At 39.3% G+C, this 18,719-nt stretch overlaps 1 protein-coding gene across 1 annotated transcript in view; it reads left to right on the top strand.

The window, feature by feature from the left end:
• The window catches only part of cfap77 (cilia and flagella associated protein 77), a 90,163-nt gene extending 72,681 nt beyond the window's left edge, over nt 1–17,482 (top strand). The window contains exon 6 of the mRNA XM_060841223.1: nt 17,360–17,482. Within this exon, the coding sequence (XP_060697206.1) occupies nt 17,360–17,482 (123 nt within the window). The remainder of the gene's footprint in view (nt 1–17,359) is intronic.
• The last annotated feature ends 1,237 nt before the right edge of the window (nt 17,483–18,719 follow it).

Below are 18,719 nucleotides of genomic sequence, written 5' to 3'. Positions count from 1 at the left end.
CAATAACATTTCACAAGACTAGTCCTTCTGATCCATGTTTACACACACAATTCACCAGCTATTACCAGTCACATCTATCTATTTAATATGAGAACTATTTATTTGCAATACATTCTCTGTCCAATTCAGTTTTATGTTTTCAAGAATTACTTTAATGTTCAGGTCCCTGGAAATCAAATCAAATATTTTAATGAAATAACACGACACATTAAGAACAGGCAGGCATCACGTCTATTGGAATAGAAGCAGATAGTTGCGGCATTATTTAAAATCAATATTTACATCACAACTCAAGTCATTAAAAACTGCCAGTCAGGTTTTATGATTTTCTTCTGACTTAATTAATTGCCCATCAGCTAAGGAGATATAATATGAAATGCATTGTTTGGACTTATCTTGCACCTCTGAAGAATAGACTAACTTGAATTGACCATGATCACCATGTGACTATCTATGTGAGACAAATATAATTTAGAAAGTGTTAATTGATGTAGGATGTGACAAATGGAGTCCCCAGGAGACTATGCTGTGGACTCAACATTTTAGAATTTAAATCAGTGCCTTAGATGGGGGATATGATGGCAAAGTAGCTAAATTTGCAAGCAATACCAAGATAGATAGGAAATTATTTTATGAAGAAAGCATAAGGAAGTTTTAGAGGATGTAGATAGGGTGAGTGAGTGGACAAACATCTGGCTGATGCAGCACAATGTGGGGAAATGTGAAGTTGTTCACTTTGATAAGAAGAATAAAACAGAGTATTACTCAAATGAAAAATGACTCCAAAATACTGAGATGCAAAAGTTCATGCATGAGTCACAAAATGGAGGTGCACAGCTACAGCATGAAATCAAGATGGCTTACGGGATGTTATCCTTTATTATGAGAGGAGTTGAACATACAGGTAAAGATCTTATGCTTCAATTATACAAGGCATTGGTGAGACCACATCTCAAATACTTTGAGCAGTTTTGGTCTCATTATTTAAGAAAGAATGTAAATACATTAGAGGCAGTTCAGAGGAGATTTACTCGAACAATGAGTGAGGGGTATCTTCATTAAATAAACATAAAGAACTATGCAAACTGAAAATATGAAACACAGAGTGCTGGAGAATCACAGCAGGTCTAGCTGCATCTGTACAGAGACATTTCACTGGACGTAGCACATCAACCCTGTTTTCTCCCTACAGACAGTACCAGACGTGCTGTATTTCTCCGGCACTCTCTGTTTATGTTTTTCCCTCTTTTTTTTGGGTCTTCACCATCTGTTGCAGACCCAGTCTAGTGTGAGGGCAGGGATACTGGATGGTGATCAGTAGGAGACTTTTTTGCCATGTTTGATCTGAGACTTCATGGGCTTCTGAATGAATGTTAAGGATTCTTAGAACAGCTCCATCCTGCCTGGAATGGTGATGATGATATCTGGGACTATCCATAAGGTATAATAACATGAGTATGACAATGCCAGACTGCCACTTGATAAGTCTGTGAGATAGCTCTCCTGATTTTAGCATTTGTGCCCAGATGTTAGTAAAGAAGACTTTGCACGGTCAACAGGACATAGTTTGCTGTTGCTAATGCCAAGAAATTCATTCAGTTTTATTCCTTTAAGGTAGTTTACTGATTTGATACAACTGAATGACATGCTCAGCTATTTTAGAGGTTGCTTCTTTCGCCAGTTTTCAATGTATGTGTAATTGAGCTATACAAACGATCAATGCAGATTGCTACTTGTTGCTGTTGAGAAAATGTTTTGGGCTTTGAGAAGTAGTTATTAGAGAAAGGTGTCCAAACGTTGGCCAAAATTTTGATTTTTAAAGAGTGGAATTGCTTAATATCCCATAAATATTATTAGATTCTAATAAATTGTGCTGGTAAGAGCAGACGTTTTGGCAATCTCCGACCTTTCTGGCTTTAGTTAAGTGGTGACCACGTGGACACAATTACATCAAGCAAACAGAAACTTTGCTATTGCTGATATTGCAGTAACTTATTTTCTGAGAGTTAAGTAAGGTGATAGGTTGAATTACATGTTGTACATCTGATTTAAAAAAGGCAGAGGGAAAACGTTTTGGCAGTGCTTGATTAAATTGAAAATTAGTTGAAGACCATAAACTGTAGACTAAAGAGAATGATTCGATAAATAACTGATTAAATATGAACATAGACTTCGAAAAAAAGATAACCTGATAACTTTTTCTACTAGCTTTACTTGATAGGCACTTTATAGTCTTCTGATGCAATTGTTTCAGATCATAACCACCATGCCCATTATTTTTCAGACAATTGGTGCCGGTAATGATGCTGCTTTCTGGATCCAGCTTTTCTTTCTCTACTTGTCCCATTGTTATCTCCTTTGGCTTTATCCCATCATGTCTTCTGTTATTTAAATTTCTCCTGACTTTTACCCTGTCTCAGATCTTTCCTTTGTTCATGTATCCTTCCATCTCCTCTCATTTCTCTGCACTTAAAACCTGTTACATCTGTACCATTTTCCAGACCTACGGAGGGCCACAGACCTACGGAGGGCCACAGACCTGAAATATTAACTTTTCTCTCTTCGCAGATACTTCCTGACCCAAGTATTTTCAGTATTTTGTCTTTATATTTCAAGTGTCCAGTATCCACTATTGTGCATTTTGTAATTGCAACTTGTTTGGAAGTGTACCAGATCAGATTCACTGAACACATTTATAAATGTCCAGGAAAATGACACATGATTCATCATAGTGTTCAAGTTTAGAATTCTGAGATGTGTTCTTTCAGCTGTATGATTACAGGTGATCAATGGTTTGAGCAGTTGTGGTTTCGGCCAAAGCTTGGTAGGAACATAAAAACAGGAATAGGCCATTTAGCCTATCAAGCTTGTTCTGTCTTTAATGAGTTTATAGCTGAACTGTTGTTAAATTCTGTATAAGTGCCTTTTCCCATTGCTTTTGAAATATTTTTATAAGAATCCATCAATTTTCATTTTAAAAGTAATAATTTATCTAACATCAATTGCCGTTTGCAGAAAATAATTCCAACCTTCTACTGCCGTTTGCATAAGAATGTAAGAGTAGGAGGTGTAGATCATGTGGCCCTTGAGCCTGCTTTGCCATTCAGTAAAACCATGGCTGAGGCAAAAGCGAGGATTGCAGATGCTGGAGATCAGAGTCAAGATTAGAGTGGTGCTAGAAAAGCACAGCAGGTCAGGCAGCATCCGAGGAGCAGGAAAATCGACGTTTTGGGCAAAAGCCCTTCAAGACCATGGCTGATCTGATCACGGCCTCAACTCATTTGTTTGCCTGAATTAATTCTTAATTTGACTGCTGAAAAGTCTGGCTCTAATTGTTTGACCATGCAGCCTAGCTCGACTCCCCAGTTTGGTGGAATAGAATCCCTGTGGAAGCAGGCCATTTGGCCCACCAAGTCCACACTGACCCTCTGAACAGCATCCCAGCCAGACTCACTCCCCCGATGCTGTCCCTCTTACTCTGCAGTTCCCATGGCTAGCCCATCCAACCTATAATCCCCGGCCATTTAGCATGGTCAATCCATCTTTGGAATGTGGGAAGAAACCAGACTATCCAGAGGAAATCCACACAGACATGGGGAGGATGTACAAACTCCACACAGATAGTCACCCAAGGGTGAAACTGAACCCAGGTCCCTGGTGCTGTGCTAGCCACTGAGCCACCGTGTTGCCCCTAAGTAGCGGTAGCAGGATTCAAACCCACACCCACAAAAAGACGGGAGCCTTAATCCAGCATTTAGCCTGCAAGACCACGCTACCTGATGAATTAGTTTTGACTGCTGTGACCCTTTAAATCTTGAAGATTTTAATCGTATTGACCATTAACCTTCCAAATTCCAGGGAATTCAATTCTAATATTTTCTCCTAATTCAACTCTTGGAGTCTAGGTAAATCCAAGCTGCTATCCTCCAAGACCAATTTTTCCTTCCTAAAAATTGCTCCCAGGTCTTTGCTGAAAAGTTACATTGACCCAGCTATATTATATTCCTCTTGAAATAAAGGCCAGCAATTTAGTAGCTGTTTTGTGAATTTTCTATAACTGTTTATGACATTTTAATGATCATTGTAGCTAAATGCCCCAAGAATGTTGGATCTCCACTCGTTCTAGCTATTCATTTAGAAAATAGCATATTCTATCCCTTTTAGGTCAAATGGATGACCTCACTGCTTACATTGGAATCTATTACCACACTTTTGCCTAATCGCTTAATCAATAAGTATTTCTTTGCGGTGTTAAACATCAATTTACTTTGCCTATAAGCCAGGTATTTGTACTGCTGGCCAATCTGAACAAATGACTTTCTATCCTATTATCTAATTCTCTAATGACTATCATGAATAGTTGAGGTCCCAACACCAATCCTTACAGAACACTACATTCTATCAATTAGAATACTTGCCCCTTTCTATGGCTCTTTCTGCTCAACCAGTTTCCTAAACAGGTCAATCTTTTGCCTTCAATTCAACTTGAGCTAATAGTATGTTCCAGGGCTCATGATATATGTGATGGATAATTTGAAAGAGCTTCTAGAACTTTAGAATAACCAATATAAAAATAATCAGCTGCTAGGTAGAAAGGTAAGTGGGATATTTCTTAGAGATTTGATGAATTTTTAGAAATACTGTAGAATTAGCTTGAATAAATTCCAAATGAGAGATAGATCTGGAGCAAAGGTATTGAATAGGCAGTAGTTAACAGAGCTAAGTTTCAGGCACACATCTGAAGGATGAAAAAAATGAAACCATTGGAACTAGAGTTGTTTTTATTTCAAAGAGCCCAGAATCTGTAGACTTGGCAGCAAGAAGGCATGATATTGCTAGTAATAGTTGAATAGAATGAAGCAATATAGAGGCTTGCTTCCAATCTCATCAAGGTTTAGCAAAAAAAAAGAGAAAAATACTGACATTTTTTGGATATTAGAACATTCTACAAGAAAGATGATGCCATAGTCCAAACAGCCCAGCATGAGAAAATAAATCCGGTGTGGAAATTAAGGTAGATTGAATACGAGCGAATCTATTGATCTTAGCAAAAAAAAATTAATACTACACTGACAAATGGATGAATAGAAGTGAAGCTACTGTTGAGGGTGATTTAGCAGAAAAGATATTAAAGTGGTTATGTTTGATTCTAAGGAGGAAAAGGGCTCATGCCCGAAACATCGATTCTCCTGCTCTTTGGATGCTGCCTGACCTGCTGCGCTTTTCCAGCAACACATTTTCAGCTCATGTTTGATTCTCAAAAAAGATTGATAAGTTCTTGAGAGTATACAAGTTGCAAGATGAAAAGAAGATCATTTTGTATGGTTAGAGAAAAGGAGTTATAGTCACATGTTGTATTCAGGGATCTGAGCATATAATCTATGCTGACATCTAGTGCAATGATATGCTACTGTCCTTCACAAGAAGTGTGACAACAAAACTCTGTCTTTCCAAATGCCTGAGAAAAATGCCAACATTCAGAATTGAGAACTTGTTATCAGACTCAACAGTTAGGAATTTTTGAGAAGATTTGTAGCTCAGATTGATGGTAAGTATGTAAGTTAGCTTGCTGAGCTTGAAGATTTGTTTTCAGATGTTGTGAGACCACACTAGGTAACATCATCAGTGAGAGTCTCCAGTGAAGTGCTCGTGGTATGTCCCACCACTCTATTTATAGGTCTTGGTTACTTAAGGTGGGTGATGTCATTTCAGATTGCTTTTTTTTACAAGGGAAGGTAGATAGGATCTAAATCAATATGTTTGTTGATAGAGTTCTGGTTAGAATGCCATGCCTCTAAGAATTCTTGCGCGTGTCTTTGTTTCGCCTGTCCTAGGATTTGTGTGTTGTCCCAGTCAAAATGGTGTCCTTTTCAACATTTCTCCCTCAAAAACATCACTATGGTCAAATTCTGTGCTGTATATAGAACTGTACAATGCACAAGCCTTTTTTTTAAATTGATTCATGGGGTGTGGGCATTCCTAACTTGTCTGTTCCTCTATTTGATGTTCGAGCACAGTTCTTTGGGACAAAGTCAGAAGAGAGACTAGGGACATTGGGCTGTGGGGAAGGATGGGAATATTTCATTCCCACCTAATCAGCAGTGTCATGGCATTAGTTAGCTTAGGTGGCTGGACATACGGTTTACAATGCAGAATGGTGCTAACTGCTTGAGTCCAATTCTGGGTACCAACTGAGGTCACTATGAAGGTCACACCTTCTTGCCAGAGGCTTGGTGACCCTCAAACTAAACCCATCACTGGTTATCTCTCTTAAAAGGTAGGGCAGACTGTGGTATTTTACACTTTTCATGCAGTGCCATGCCCTTTGCAGATATATTAGGAAGCCTTGGAAATCTTCAAGCAATATAGTGAGGTGGAGACTTGATACAACCAAGTCTGGGAACTGAAAATCCCTCCAGAATAAAGAAGAGAAAAATATACTGAAAGAATGTTTAGAGGCTATGGTTTTACTTCTTAGGGATAGTAATGTAATGCCCTTAAAATACACTTAAAACAATTAGGTCTTTAAAGTCGCAGAGAAAGGAATGTCATGTGAATGCTTTCAATGCTCAGAAACCTGGCTTACCAGAACAGGCACAGGCAGCTGGATTTTGTGATCACAGCTGGATCTGACTATCTGGCTGTCACCAATCTGGTGTTTGTACAATCCATTACATACATATTGGTTATTGTATTAACGGTTCAATGCTCACATTTCTCTGTTGACATTGGTCCTTTCAGAACTGTTAAATGTGTGCTATTTCCTCAGCTATTGCATGATTAACTTAAAAAGAGAGATCTCCATCAAGAACATGGAATTGAGCTAGAAAAGTGTTCTAAAATGAAACTAAATGTTACAATCTGCTCACAATCAGGACAGTGGTGTGCATTATACAAAAAGTAATAAAACCCAAAAGAGCAATATAATAAGTTTTTTTAAAAATATGTTCAGAAAACCCATGACCACTCAAACTAGCTTCTTTTATTTCTAAGCTGGGCCATTTCCACATCAGCAGTGCTAGAAATGTTCCAGAAATAAGTAATTGATACATTCATACCAGGAAACATCCTCTTATTCTCATTAAAAAAAGAAAGCTCCAGTCATAAGTCAACAGCTGCTTGGTGCCTGACAGAAACAGCAATCTGGGGTTTAACTGTGCCTGTGAGCAGGGAGGTCTCTTGGAATTGCATTTACAGCATCTCAGAGCAATCCTACTACTGTTCTGCCTCTTGATATGGCCTTGCACCGAGATGAGAGCAGAGATGAGGAAGAGCAAGATCATAGCTGTATGTCTAGCTACAGGATCTAAATACCCAAATGCCCATTGATTATCAAGGTTTGAGTAAGATGAGGGGAAATATATTTCTAGCCTTCACTGAACTTCTTATGCTATTGATACTCTGGTGTCTCTAGGAATCCTCAAAGACCCTCTGGGCTGTAGAGAGCTCATTCTGGATTAGTGGTGCTGGAAGAGGACAGCAGTTCAGGCAGCATCCGAGGAGCAGTAAAATCGATGTTTCGGGCAAAAGCCCTTCATCAGGAATAAAGGCAGAGAGCCTGAAGGGTGGAGAGATAAGCTAGAGGAGGGTGGGGGTGGGGAGAAAGTAGCATAGAGTACAATAGGTGAGTGGAGGAGGGGATGAAGGTGATAGGTCAAGGAGGAGGGTGGAGTGGATAGGTGGAAAAGAAGATAGGCAGGTAGGACAAGTCATGGGGACAGTGCTGAGCTGGAAGTTTGGAACTAGGATGAGGTGGGGAAAGGGGAAATGAGGAAACTGTTGAAGTCCACATTGATGCCATGGGGTTGAAGTGTTCCGAGGTGGAAGATGAGGCGTTCTTCCTCCAGATGTCTGGTGGTGAGGGAGTGGCGGTGAAGGAGGCCCAGGACCTCCATGTCCTCGGCAGAGTGGGAGGGGAAGCTAATGTTGGGCCACAGGGTGGCGTGGTTGATTGGTGCGGGTATCCCAGAGATGTTCTCTAAAGCGCTCTGCTAAGTGGCGTCCAGTCTCCCCAATGTAGAGGAGACCGCATCGGGAGCAACAGATACAATAAATGATACTGCTGGATGTGCAGGTAAAACTTTGATGGATGTGGAAGGCTCCTTTAGGGCCTTGGATGGAGGTGAGGGAGGAGGTGTTGGTGCAGGTTTTGCAATTCCTGTGGTGGCAGGGGAAGGTGCCAGGATGGGAGGGTGGGTTGTAGGGGGGCGTGGACCTGACCAGGTAGTCACGGAGGGAACGGTCTTTGCAGAAGGTGGAAAGGGGTGGGGAGGGAAATATATCCCTGGTGGTGGGATCTTTTTGGAGGTGGCGGAAATGTCGGCGGATGATTTGGTTATACGAAGGTTGGTAGGGTGGAAGGTGAGCACCAGGGGCGTTCTGTCCTTGTTACAGTTGGAGGGGTGGGGTCTGAGGGCGGAGGTGCGGAATGTGGACGAGATGCGTTGGAAGGCATCTTCAACCACATGGGAAGGGAAATTGCAGTCTCTAAAGGAGGAGACCATCTGGTGTGTTCTGTGGTGGAACTGGTCCTCCTGGGAGCAGATACAGCGGAGGCGGAGGAATTGGGAATACGGGATGGCATTTTTGCAAGAGGTAGGGTAGGAAGAGCTGTAATCCAGGTAGCTGTGGGAGTCGGTGGGTTTGTAAAAAATGTCAGTGTCAAGTCAGTCGTCATTAATAGAGTAGAGAACTCATGCCCTGGTGCTGGTCTTTTGGGCAAAGTCAGTGCAGAATAAGTGAGACAAGAGTGTAAATAGCTGCTCTCCCTCTTACGAGTACAGTTGGTTCTGCGATAACGTGTGTTTCTTCAATGAATATTGGCTTTAATGCTATTGAAGAACTTGGACTGTTATTTGTAAAACACGAACATTTCTTACCTCTATTGGCTATGAATGCAATTCAGGCCTCATTAGTTTAAATGGTGCAGTAATTGCACAATTTCTTATAATGCAAGATTGCACAAGAACGGAACTATCACATTATATCATAATCAACTGCATTGCCATAGTGGGCCTGTACCACACTTCCAGAAGTAGGTCCAATGCTGCCCCCCTATTTGGAAGCCTTGGAAATCATAGTTCTGATAGTGAGGTTGGAGGCATGATGCAATATGTCTCCGTCTCTTATTATTTTCACTCAGCCTGCAAACTGAGAACTTCTCTCAAATAAAGAAGAGGAATAGTCACTGAAAGGATGACTTTAAGCTATAGTTTTTTGAGGATAAATAATAACATTACCTACAATCAGTTAGGTATCGTCTCACCTTATACCTTTTTGCCTCAGCTTCTTGTGTATATTTTCAATCAAACCATTCAGGCATGTTGTGACACACCTCCAATGTAATTGGGCTTTGGACCTTCTAGCCCAGAGGTAGGGACACTACCACTGTGCCATTTGACCCCTATAATATGTCTATCTCACGTCAAACCTGGGCATTTCACAGAAAATTGACCGTGATAATCACTACGTTACAGAAGCAGAATGCTGAAGTTTTTATAAATAGACAGGACTTGTGTAATTGGTTCTGATTGCATCCAGTTATATCCTTTAATTGGTGGAATCAGTTCTACTAACTTTCAGTTCTGCCCTACAAATGATCACACTAGTTCTCGTGGATTCCAGAATAATTGATCAACTCTCACAACCTCCAATTTCATTGAAAAGCCAGATTTTTGTTGCAATATACTAACAAGCTGACACAGGGAATGAAATGCTAACTGTCAGCTTGAAGTGTGATGACTAACATGTATGCAGCACTAATGGAATTCTGCACTGATCCAGCTGCATTTTCACTGTGCTTAAAAGAGGTTATTATCATAAAATGTAAAACCAGGCATCCTAACCCCTTTTTTAAATGTTCATGCTTGTAACACCGTTTTACTGTAAATGCCTGTTGCTAGTTAGTTCTCCAATTACACAATTTACAAAGCACACGATAGGAATAGCAGACATTTAATTTTTGGTGTCAGATTTTCTTTAGAGACAACAAAGTCTATTTAACAGTGTTGTTTTGACACAATTTCCTCAAAATGAAAGCTCTTTAACTCCATCTGCATGCAGTTGTACCAAAATCATTCATATATTTATTGCGGTGGTTAGTTGAGTTACAGCCAAGCAGTATTTTGATCTTGCTGGATAAACTGGCTGAAGATAATCAAGTGCCCATCATCTCTGCACTCAATATGAACCAATACCATTTAATTTTCACCCCAAATTATTTTTCCCTTATAATTAAGAACTTGACCATATCAGCCACAGTTCTTCATTCTTTGCCATCTGATTCACCAGGAATGCAAGAGGTGTCAAAGAGCACAAGCTTGATCAGCAATTTCTCCTTCAATTTGAGAGGATTTGGATCCAAGTATCCTCCTGTAGTCTTAGGGTCAATTCTATAGTGGTCCATTTGGCTCCTGAAGGCAGCAAAGATTTCATTTGGAGTCAAACAGTCTTGATTTGGTTTGCTCACCTCAGTAATGCTGATCAGTTTTGAAACCTAACAGTTCTACTTGTGGTATGAACATACAGATGGTTAATCAAGGCCTTGCAGGCTGGAGGAAAAAAATATAAATCACCTGCCAAGCTTTTTGTAGTCATATTGAAAACACTTTCCAGTGTGAGAAGAAAAACCTTTCAATTTTGTCAGACAGATTTTGAAGTAAGCCATAATCATCAATAGGCCCAAAGAAAGTGATGAGGCTTCTCACCTGGGCTCCGAGCGCAAGCCTCCAATTAAAGAAAAATTGTTTGTTTTTAATGGTCTTTTACACTGACAAGTGGGCAATCATTCCAGCACCGGTAGCTGTCAGGGATCCAGGAAAATCCTCAGTTGATAATGCCCAATGCTTCCAATTAGGAGCAGAGCCGCTCCTGGAGCGCTAATGATTCCCCAGTCTCCACAGGCCCTCGATCAGACTTTTACTGCAAATTACTGACACAAAACAACTTGTATTGATGGCGGAACATGTCGTCCGTGGCTGCTGAGTTTAATGAGGCGATGGAAGTTTGGTTTTGCTGAATTTCTTTGTTTGACAGCTGCTTGGGAAGAGGAGTGTTGACCTTATAAAAGATTTAGTGATTCTCATTATATTCTGTCAAGTAGTAGAGTGATGTGTTTCTAAGTAATTTGCATCTAAGCTCCTTGTGCATATTTTTGCAGAGCATTTCTATATCAAAAAAGTAACTGTTGCAATCTTCCTGTCAGTTTTTGTTTGGAAAATGTTTGTCCAAAAGCTGCTTTTTCATGCAGCAGGAGTTTGGGGATGGGGGGGTATGCAGGACACGGATAGAAGGAAGAAAAGAAAGAGTTGTATCCATGTTGCAGTCCATCTAAGAAATTGAATTCAGTAGTTTTAGATTTTTCCTGGATATATTATGAAACTACCAACACATTGTGGCAGATGGTGGACACAGCAGGGAATACTGGTGATAAGAGTGGCTCTATATCTGTGACGCTTTCTGACACAAACCTGGACCACTTGCTGAACAAGATTCTAACTATAATAGGTTTTGTGGGTGTGATTATTTTTAACAAGTTGTCAACAGCTCTTGAGAGTTCTTGATAATTTTTCAGTCCAACCTCCCTTTTGTTTGTTTTCCAGTATCATGGGCTGCACTAGATATCACTAACCTGTGACAACACTCATTCACTTTTCATGTGGTGAGGAAACAAAACAAAGGAGTACAATTAGTGAGATTGAACAAGGTGTAATGTTCTTCTCTTGACTATTTAAATGACCAGCACTGTTTCTACAATCACATGAATGATTGTTTCATCTGCGAACCACTTAGGTGGGTGAAAGATCTTGCAGGCCACCCCACCCTGTTCCTACGCAACTGCTTTAACTTGCTACTGCAAAAAAAATCATCAAATGCTTGCTAGTAAACGTAATAAAATATTGTGGATTTTTAAATATGATATATAAATTATTCATTTGTGGCAGAAACAAAAGTATAGAATTTTCTTATTACAAACATTAATATTTCACATCAAAGAACACATCAAAGGATTCCATTGTGTTAAATTATCACAATAATCTTCAAAATTAATTCATGTCTTACATTGATAATAATTAATCAAAATCAATAGTAACAGAAATCCTGCAAATAAACTATATGGTTTTGTTTATGACAACTCATGCTGTGCAAGTGAGAACTGGTCTGGTAGTATGTTTTCAAGAAAGGTTGTGAACTTGATAGTCTAGTCTGTTCTCTTGTATGGCCTTAATGTACATCAGGAAACTGCATTTTGGACCAGCTTTCTGACCACCTGGACGACCCTCATGCACTACCAGTGATGCCTAGAGCACACTTTAAGAACTATAGATTGTCACAGTGACATGATATCGGTGGTGGAACATAAAGGGCTCGAAGATTATGGGTAAGCTCAGTTTGGAGGATATCAATATTTTGCCCAAGTTTTTACAGTATAGACAGGTAAGAGACTGGAAGAACACAGCAAGCCAGGTAGAATCAGGAGATAGAGATGTTGACGTTTCAGGTGTAACCCTTCTTCAGGTCGCCACCTGCTGATACTGCCTGGCTTGCTGTGTTCTTCCAGCCTCCTGCATGTCTGTTTTGGACTCCAGCATCTGCAGTTTTATTTTATCTCTAACCAAGTCTTTACAGTAAGCATTTCATTTGAGTAATGCTCCATTCCTCTAAACTTATCTCTCTATAGCTTTCAAAAATTACAGCATTGATTAAATTTCAAAAGTTCAGCACTGAAAATATAGCTCCTTGGGGCATCCTTCAGTCATGAAAGATGCTCTTTACTGCATGTTTTTCTTTTCTATCAAATCTGATCACCTACATCTACAAGTGTAACTTGTAATGATATCATAGACATTGTAAATGTGATTACTTTGTTCATGCTTGGAAGGAAAAACACTAAAATTTCATAATTTGAATATTGCACCTCTTAAGATCTCTATGAGATTTTGTTTAGAACATCAGAGGTAATTTCTGAGTTTTAAATTGTCAGAGTACACACAAATTTATGGCCCTTTTGGAATGTAATTTCAATCATTTTTGAATTGGATTTCCAAGCAAAAAATAGGAAATAAGAGAATGACTAATCCACAGAATCAGAGATTAAGTTTATCCAGGTGTTTTAGAGGTTTCTAAATTAAAACAAATTACTGAAGACTGAAGAGTTAAACTCCTTCTCTGCACATGGTTCTGCAAATATTCCAATCATTCATTGAACCAGAATCTAAGTCTCTGTTTGCCAGTTATTCATAATCAATTATTATGTGCAATTACTATAAAACTTAACTGGACAGTGGGCGCACCATCACACAAAGAATACTAAGGCTTGAAGGTGATTCACCATCACCTACTCGAGGGTTACTTTATGATAGGTGATAAACATGGATCTTGTCAGGGATACTCATATTATGTAAGTGCATATAATAATCAGTATGAATATCAGAACACAATGTGCAGGCGAGACCCTTTACTCTGAGAAAAAGAACTAGGTTAAATGTGACTTAGTGGAAGTCTTAAATTATAAAGGAGTTTGGTAGTTTTAACTTATAGGGATGTCCATAAGTTAGGATCATAAATTTAATATGGTTGCTAATATATCTAATAAAGAAATCAAGTTTTTGTTTTACACAGAATGGTTACAATGTGAAACTATAGATATGACTCTAAGGGGAAGCTAGGTACATACTTGATGTTGACAGTCAGTGCAGATGGGATGAGATGAAATAAATTAGAATGTTATGGCAAAGTGTGAAGGGGAAAATCACTTCTCTTTTTAACTCTCTCTTGGTTAGTCACAACAAATATTCTTGGTTCTTTTTAGTGTGTGGTTATCATACTTCAATTAAAACAGAGTTTGCTGGAAATGAAGGAGCCAATAATAAAAGTTTTCTTGAGTGAAAGTAAGAGGAATTTTAATACGTAACCCCAAAGATCACAAAAATGCAGCATCAAACACACAGACAAACAAGGATAATAACTATCAATAGAATGTCTGGTATAGACAGGGAGAATAAGGATTACAGAGTTTAAGAGTCCTTCCAGTCCTTGAAGTGTTTTAACATAAGACCACTGTTGTTTGATTGTTGACTGGTATCCTCAGCAACAGCGAGGTTTGTAGATACCTTTGCATTCTCGTTGAATGGTTATTTCTCCACTTGGTTTTTCACTGGGTGTTATTTTCAAGATGGAGAAGGAGTGAGAGACAATCTTCCAGTGTTTGCTTACAAATCCATTTTCTTTTTCTCTCTGCTACTCAAAAGTAGCTGTTGAAATATTGTTCAGTTTGTATTCCTGAGTCTAACTCAATCTGCTTCTAAGATGACTACCTGGTTGCTAAGCTCTTCATCTCCCAATGTGTGAAATATCATACTAGTACAGATTAAAACAAAAGATGTGAATTTCTTGATAGTAATCAGTTGCCTGGTTTTGTGTCTTTAGATAAAAGTTCCAGTGCCAATGGTTTTGTTTCACAAAACTTCCTCAATATGTGATTGGGTAAACATCGCAGCCATTTTTTAATTAGATTAGATTAGATTAGATTGCTTACAGTGTGGAAACAGGCCCTTCGGCCCAACAAGTCCACACCGACCCTCCAAAGAGTAACCCACCCAGACCCATTCCCCTACATTTACCCCTTCATCTAACACTATGGGCAATTTAGAATGGCCAATTCACCTAACCAGCACATTTTAGGTTGGTGTTTCTTTTTTTTAAAAAAAAATAAAAGTGTGTGGTCTCAGATAATGCAATCAGGTGATGGAAGTTAAAACTCAATAATCTGTAATTGCCACTATCGTAATTTGGAGGAGGCTGAATTGAAACATATACACCAGAATGGAGTGTTTGTGTTGAATGGCCTGTTTCTGTGCTCCACAGTCTTGGAAATTTGATATTCTTATGTAATTACAATTTAAATAACCTGGGGTGAACAACGTGGAAGGAGGAGAGGGGAGCATCATAAGGTATTCCCTTCCTGAACTATGGTGGACTCCAGCCTATAAATTTGGGAAACAGGGTTGAAGGTTTTGCAAGCAGCCAATATCATCATATAGATATTCCTACCTGGCTACTAAAGTAGCCACATGCTCACGTAGTTCAATATCCAGCTAATTCACTTCACTCCTTATAACATTCAGAAACTGCTGAACACATTGACTATAATGACAGTGTGGATTATGGCAATAATCTGTGTAACAGGATTGGTCACCTCCCAGTCAAAACTGTGCAGCACATTTATGATTTTGACACATGCGTAGGTAGAAAAATATCCAAGTACATCCTATCCACACACTAATCTTGCTGTCTATTCATCCATCAACATCAATGTGGATGGTGCCTTTAATAGTACCATCATCTGCCATTAGTGTAGCACTGTCCAGGACCACCCGAACCACTTGCTTGACACCTCATTAGTGTAAATTCAATTCTGGTTCCATGAGGATAACTACAGACAAGAGCTGAGAGTCGATGCTTTTTGGGTTGAGGCAGCATTAGAAGTATGACGTCAAGGAATCCTCAGAAAATGGACGTCCATAAGGCTCAAGTGGAAACATTTCCAATACCTGAAGTCATACTTGATATTAAAAAAAAGCTTGCACTTTCAGAGATCAGCCATTACAGCCCCAAGATATCGCTGCAGTGATCTGCCAGCGTAACATCCTGGACCCAGTCATTTTCACTCATCTATTATGTTCAAATGAGCCATTCTCCTCCACTCTACCTCTAGCCTGTTTGATCTTGTCCTACTTAGACATTCAATACTATGTATCTGTCTAATGCTCCCTCCAACTTATACAGGGCCTTGGTGATGCCACACCTAGAATACTGTGTGCAGTTTTGGTCTCCTTTTCTGAGGAAGGATGCTCTTGCTTTCCAGGAAGTTGAGCAAAGGTTTACCAGGTTGTTTCCGGGGATAGCAGGATTGACGTATTGGAGAGATTGACTTGGTTAGGATTTTTGTAACTGGAGTCCAGATGAATGAGGGGGCATCTCACAGGGGTTTGGTATGTTTTGGCACAGCCGTTTGGACGCCAGCATTTTGGCACAGCCGTTTGGACGCCAAACCTATTTGGGCGCCAGCCCATTTGGCGACAGACGTTTTGGCACTAAAAACATTTCTTTATTACAGTTACAGTTTTTAGTGATTAACAGATTTAATGTTTTTAGTGATTAACAGATTTAATGTTTTTATTTTTCAATAAACTTACAGTTTTAAAACTTTTAAAAGTTCTTCCTTTGAGTGATGATGAATCAATCAACATTTTCTTCCTAGCGCCAAAACGTCCAAATGGGCTGGCGTTAAATCAGCTGGTGCCCAAACGACTGCGCCAAAATGCCAGTGCCCAAATGGCTGCACCCAATTGTCCCATTCCGATCTCATAGAGACTTATAAAATTCTAATAGGACTAGACAGGGGAGATGCCGGGAGGATGTTGGGTATGCCCAGAACCAGGAGTCACAGTCTGAGGATTTGGGTAGTTAGGACAGAGATGAGGAGACATTTCTTCACCCAAAGAGTGGTAAGACTGTGGAATCATAACCACAGGTAGTAGTTGAAGCCAAGACATTGAATATATTCAAGAGGCGGCTAGATATAGCACTTGAGGCAAATTTGGATCAACGGTTATGGGGAGAAAGCAGGATTAGGTATTGATTTGGACATGGTGAATGATGAAGCAGACTCAAAGGGCAGAATGGCCTCCTCCTGCTCCTATCTTCTATGTTTCTATTCCTACTTTCTATCTAGAAATATTGTTTTTTTTGTTCTGTGTAATCTGGTTCTTTTAAAGATATATAGATAAATCATTTCATCCAAATGAAACTTCTGACGGGATTTATTTTCATTTTCATGATTCATTATTTTTGACAAAAAACTACCTTTTCATGGAACTAGTATTTTGTTTCCAATTCTTGTGAAGATATGTGTCAAAATGAAAAAAAGATGATGAAATCCCTCCATTTATGATTTTAAAATATGGTGTAAAGGAAAACAAAGTTCAAAAGAAATGCCATCAATACCTTTCCTCTTAAGAAGGAAGGGTCAAATCTAGATTGACTCATTCTTCGTTAAAGGGCATTGTTGATCAAGAGCAAACACTAACATTCCATGAGCATTAGTTGAATTAAAGCTGCTGTCATTTATTTTAACTCAAAAGTTTTTTTTGTAAATTTAAAATAGCTAAACATCAATAGTTTAACTTGCAGTTCATGCTGTCCACACAACATTGCTCTAATAGTTAGATTAGCCACAGATTCTGGACAATGTTCTTCAGGTTTGAGGTTGGAGATTATGCTTCAGGCACTATAGTTTTTGAAATATTGTCCAAATGGATTATTGCCTCTGACATTTCCTTTGGTTTGTTTTGTGCAGATAGGACCTCACCTAGATACCTTCCGGAGCATGAAAGCTCGCCGTGCAGCTCTTGAAGCTAACTGGTTGGATTCTGCAGCAAGGAGTGGCCCCCATGGACATGGTGTCTATGCCTTTGAATAAATCACAACCTAACTTGATAGTTTTCTTTAACTTGCAAATTAAGTAGAGGGATTGTAATTGTGCATATTTTCCAATGCTTGAAATATGTAGCAATTTTAGTACATAACTGGAATTAAGTTAATCTTTTAGCTGTCTAGACTGCATCTGTTGTGTTTCAAGATCCAACACTAGATTCAGGAAGAAACTCAGTTTAATATTCTGTATGTAGGAACTCGTCATTTTCATCCCTCTGTTTAGAGAAAATAAATGATCATCTACTGTACATTAACATCCAAGACAATCTGATGGAAACTACCAGAAAAGGTCTCCTAAGTTAATCAATTAAAAAAATATTATTCTGTAGCATGCTATTACTCAGAGCTTATGTAAACTCAGTTCCCACATGACAGGCCAAAGGAAAAGGTGAGGAGGACATTGGGTGCTCAAATAACCATAAAGACAAAACTGAACTGAAGGTACTTTGGCTTGCCATTATAAAGAATGGGGTAATTCTGTTTACTGGTTAACTAGAAGTGAAGAAGCACACACTTATTCATACATTGTGTCCACATTTACAGAAAGATTACAACTGTATGCTGAAATCAATTAAATGTAACAGGCAATAGTCAAATATGGTCCCCCAAATAGTTTGCTGAATAACCCAATGCAATTGTGACATGAGACAGTTATTAGAGGTCAGATTTCTGTGCTGCTGTTTGTACATTAGAACACTGATTACATTTCAAAGAAACCTCATAGGGTGTAAAGCACTTTGAGACATTCAGTGAGTAGAATGCTATCAGGTCTAGGACAGCTTAGGCTATGGAAGGAATTCTGGGAGAATTGAGAGAGCTGTTGGATGAGACGTTTCTCAACATGTCATTGCATTTTGTAATATTTGAGTTTATCATTAGGGATCTACAAGATGCCTACTAATGGGGATTATTGCTCATTCCCATTCAAACACCGAATCTCACCTCATTAATAAACAGGCTCTAATCCTACTGCCCACCACTTGTAAACCAAACAAAGAGAATTCCTGACAAGAAGATCAGGGCAGCTACCTGCCCACTGCAGCTCACCACTTGTTTCTCCAAACTGCCAATTTGGATACCCACTACCAACATCTCAGGGCATGCTTCATGACAGCTTCATCTGCCACTGGCCAGCTTCTCCAAACCATCATGGCACAACTCCTTTCCATCTACAGCATGATTCTGCACTGTAAGGCTTCCCTTTGGACATATCATTGGAATGC

This window comes from Hemiscyllium ocellatum, chromosome 21 (genome assembly GCF_020745735.1).
Source record: "Hemiscyllium ocellatum isolate sHemOce1 chromosome 21, sHemOce1.pat.X.cur, whole genome shotgun sequence".
Taxonomy (NCBI): Eukaryota; Metazoa; Chordata; class Chondrichthyes; order Orectolobiformes; family Hemiscylliidae; genus Hemiscyllium; species Hemiscyllium ocellatum.
Note: the sequence above shows the minus strand (reverse complement) of the source record. Positions and strands in the feature narration are given on the sequence as shown.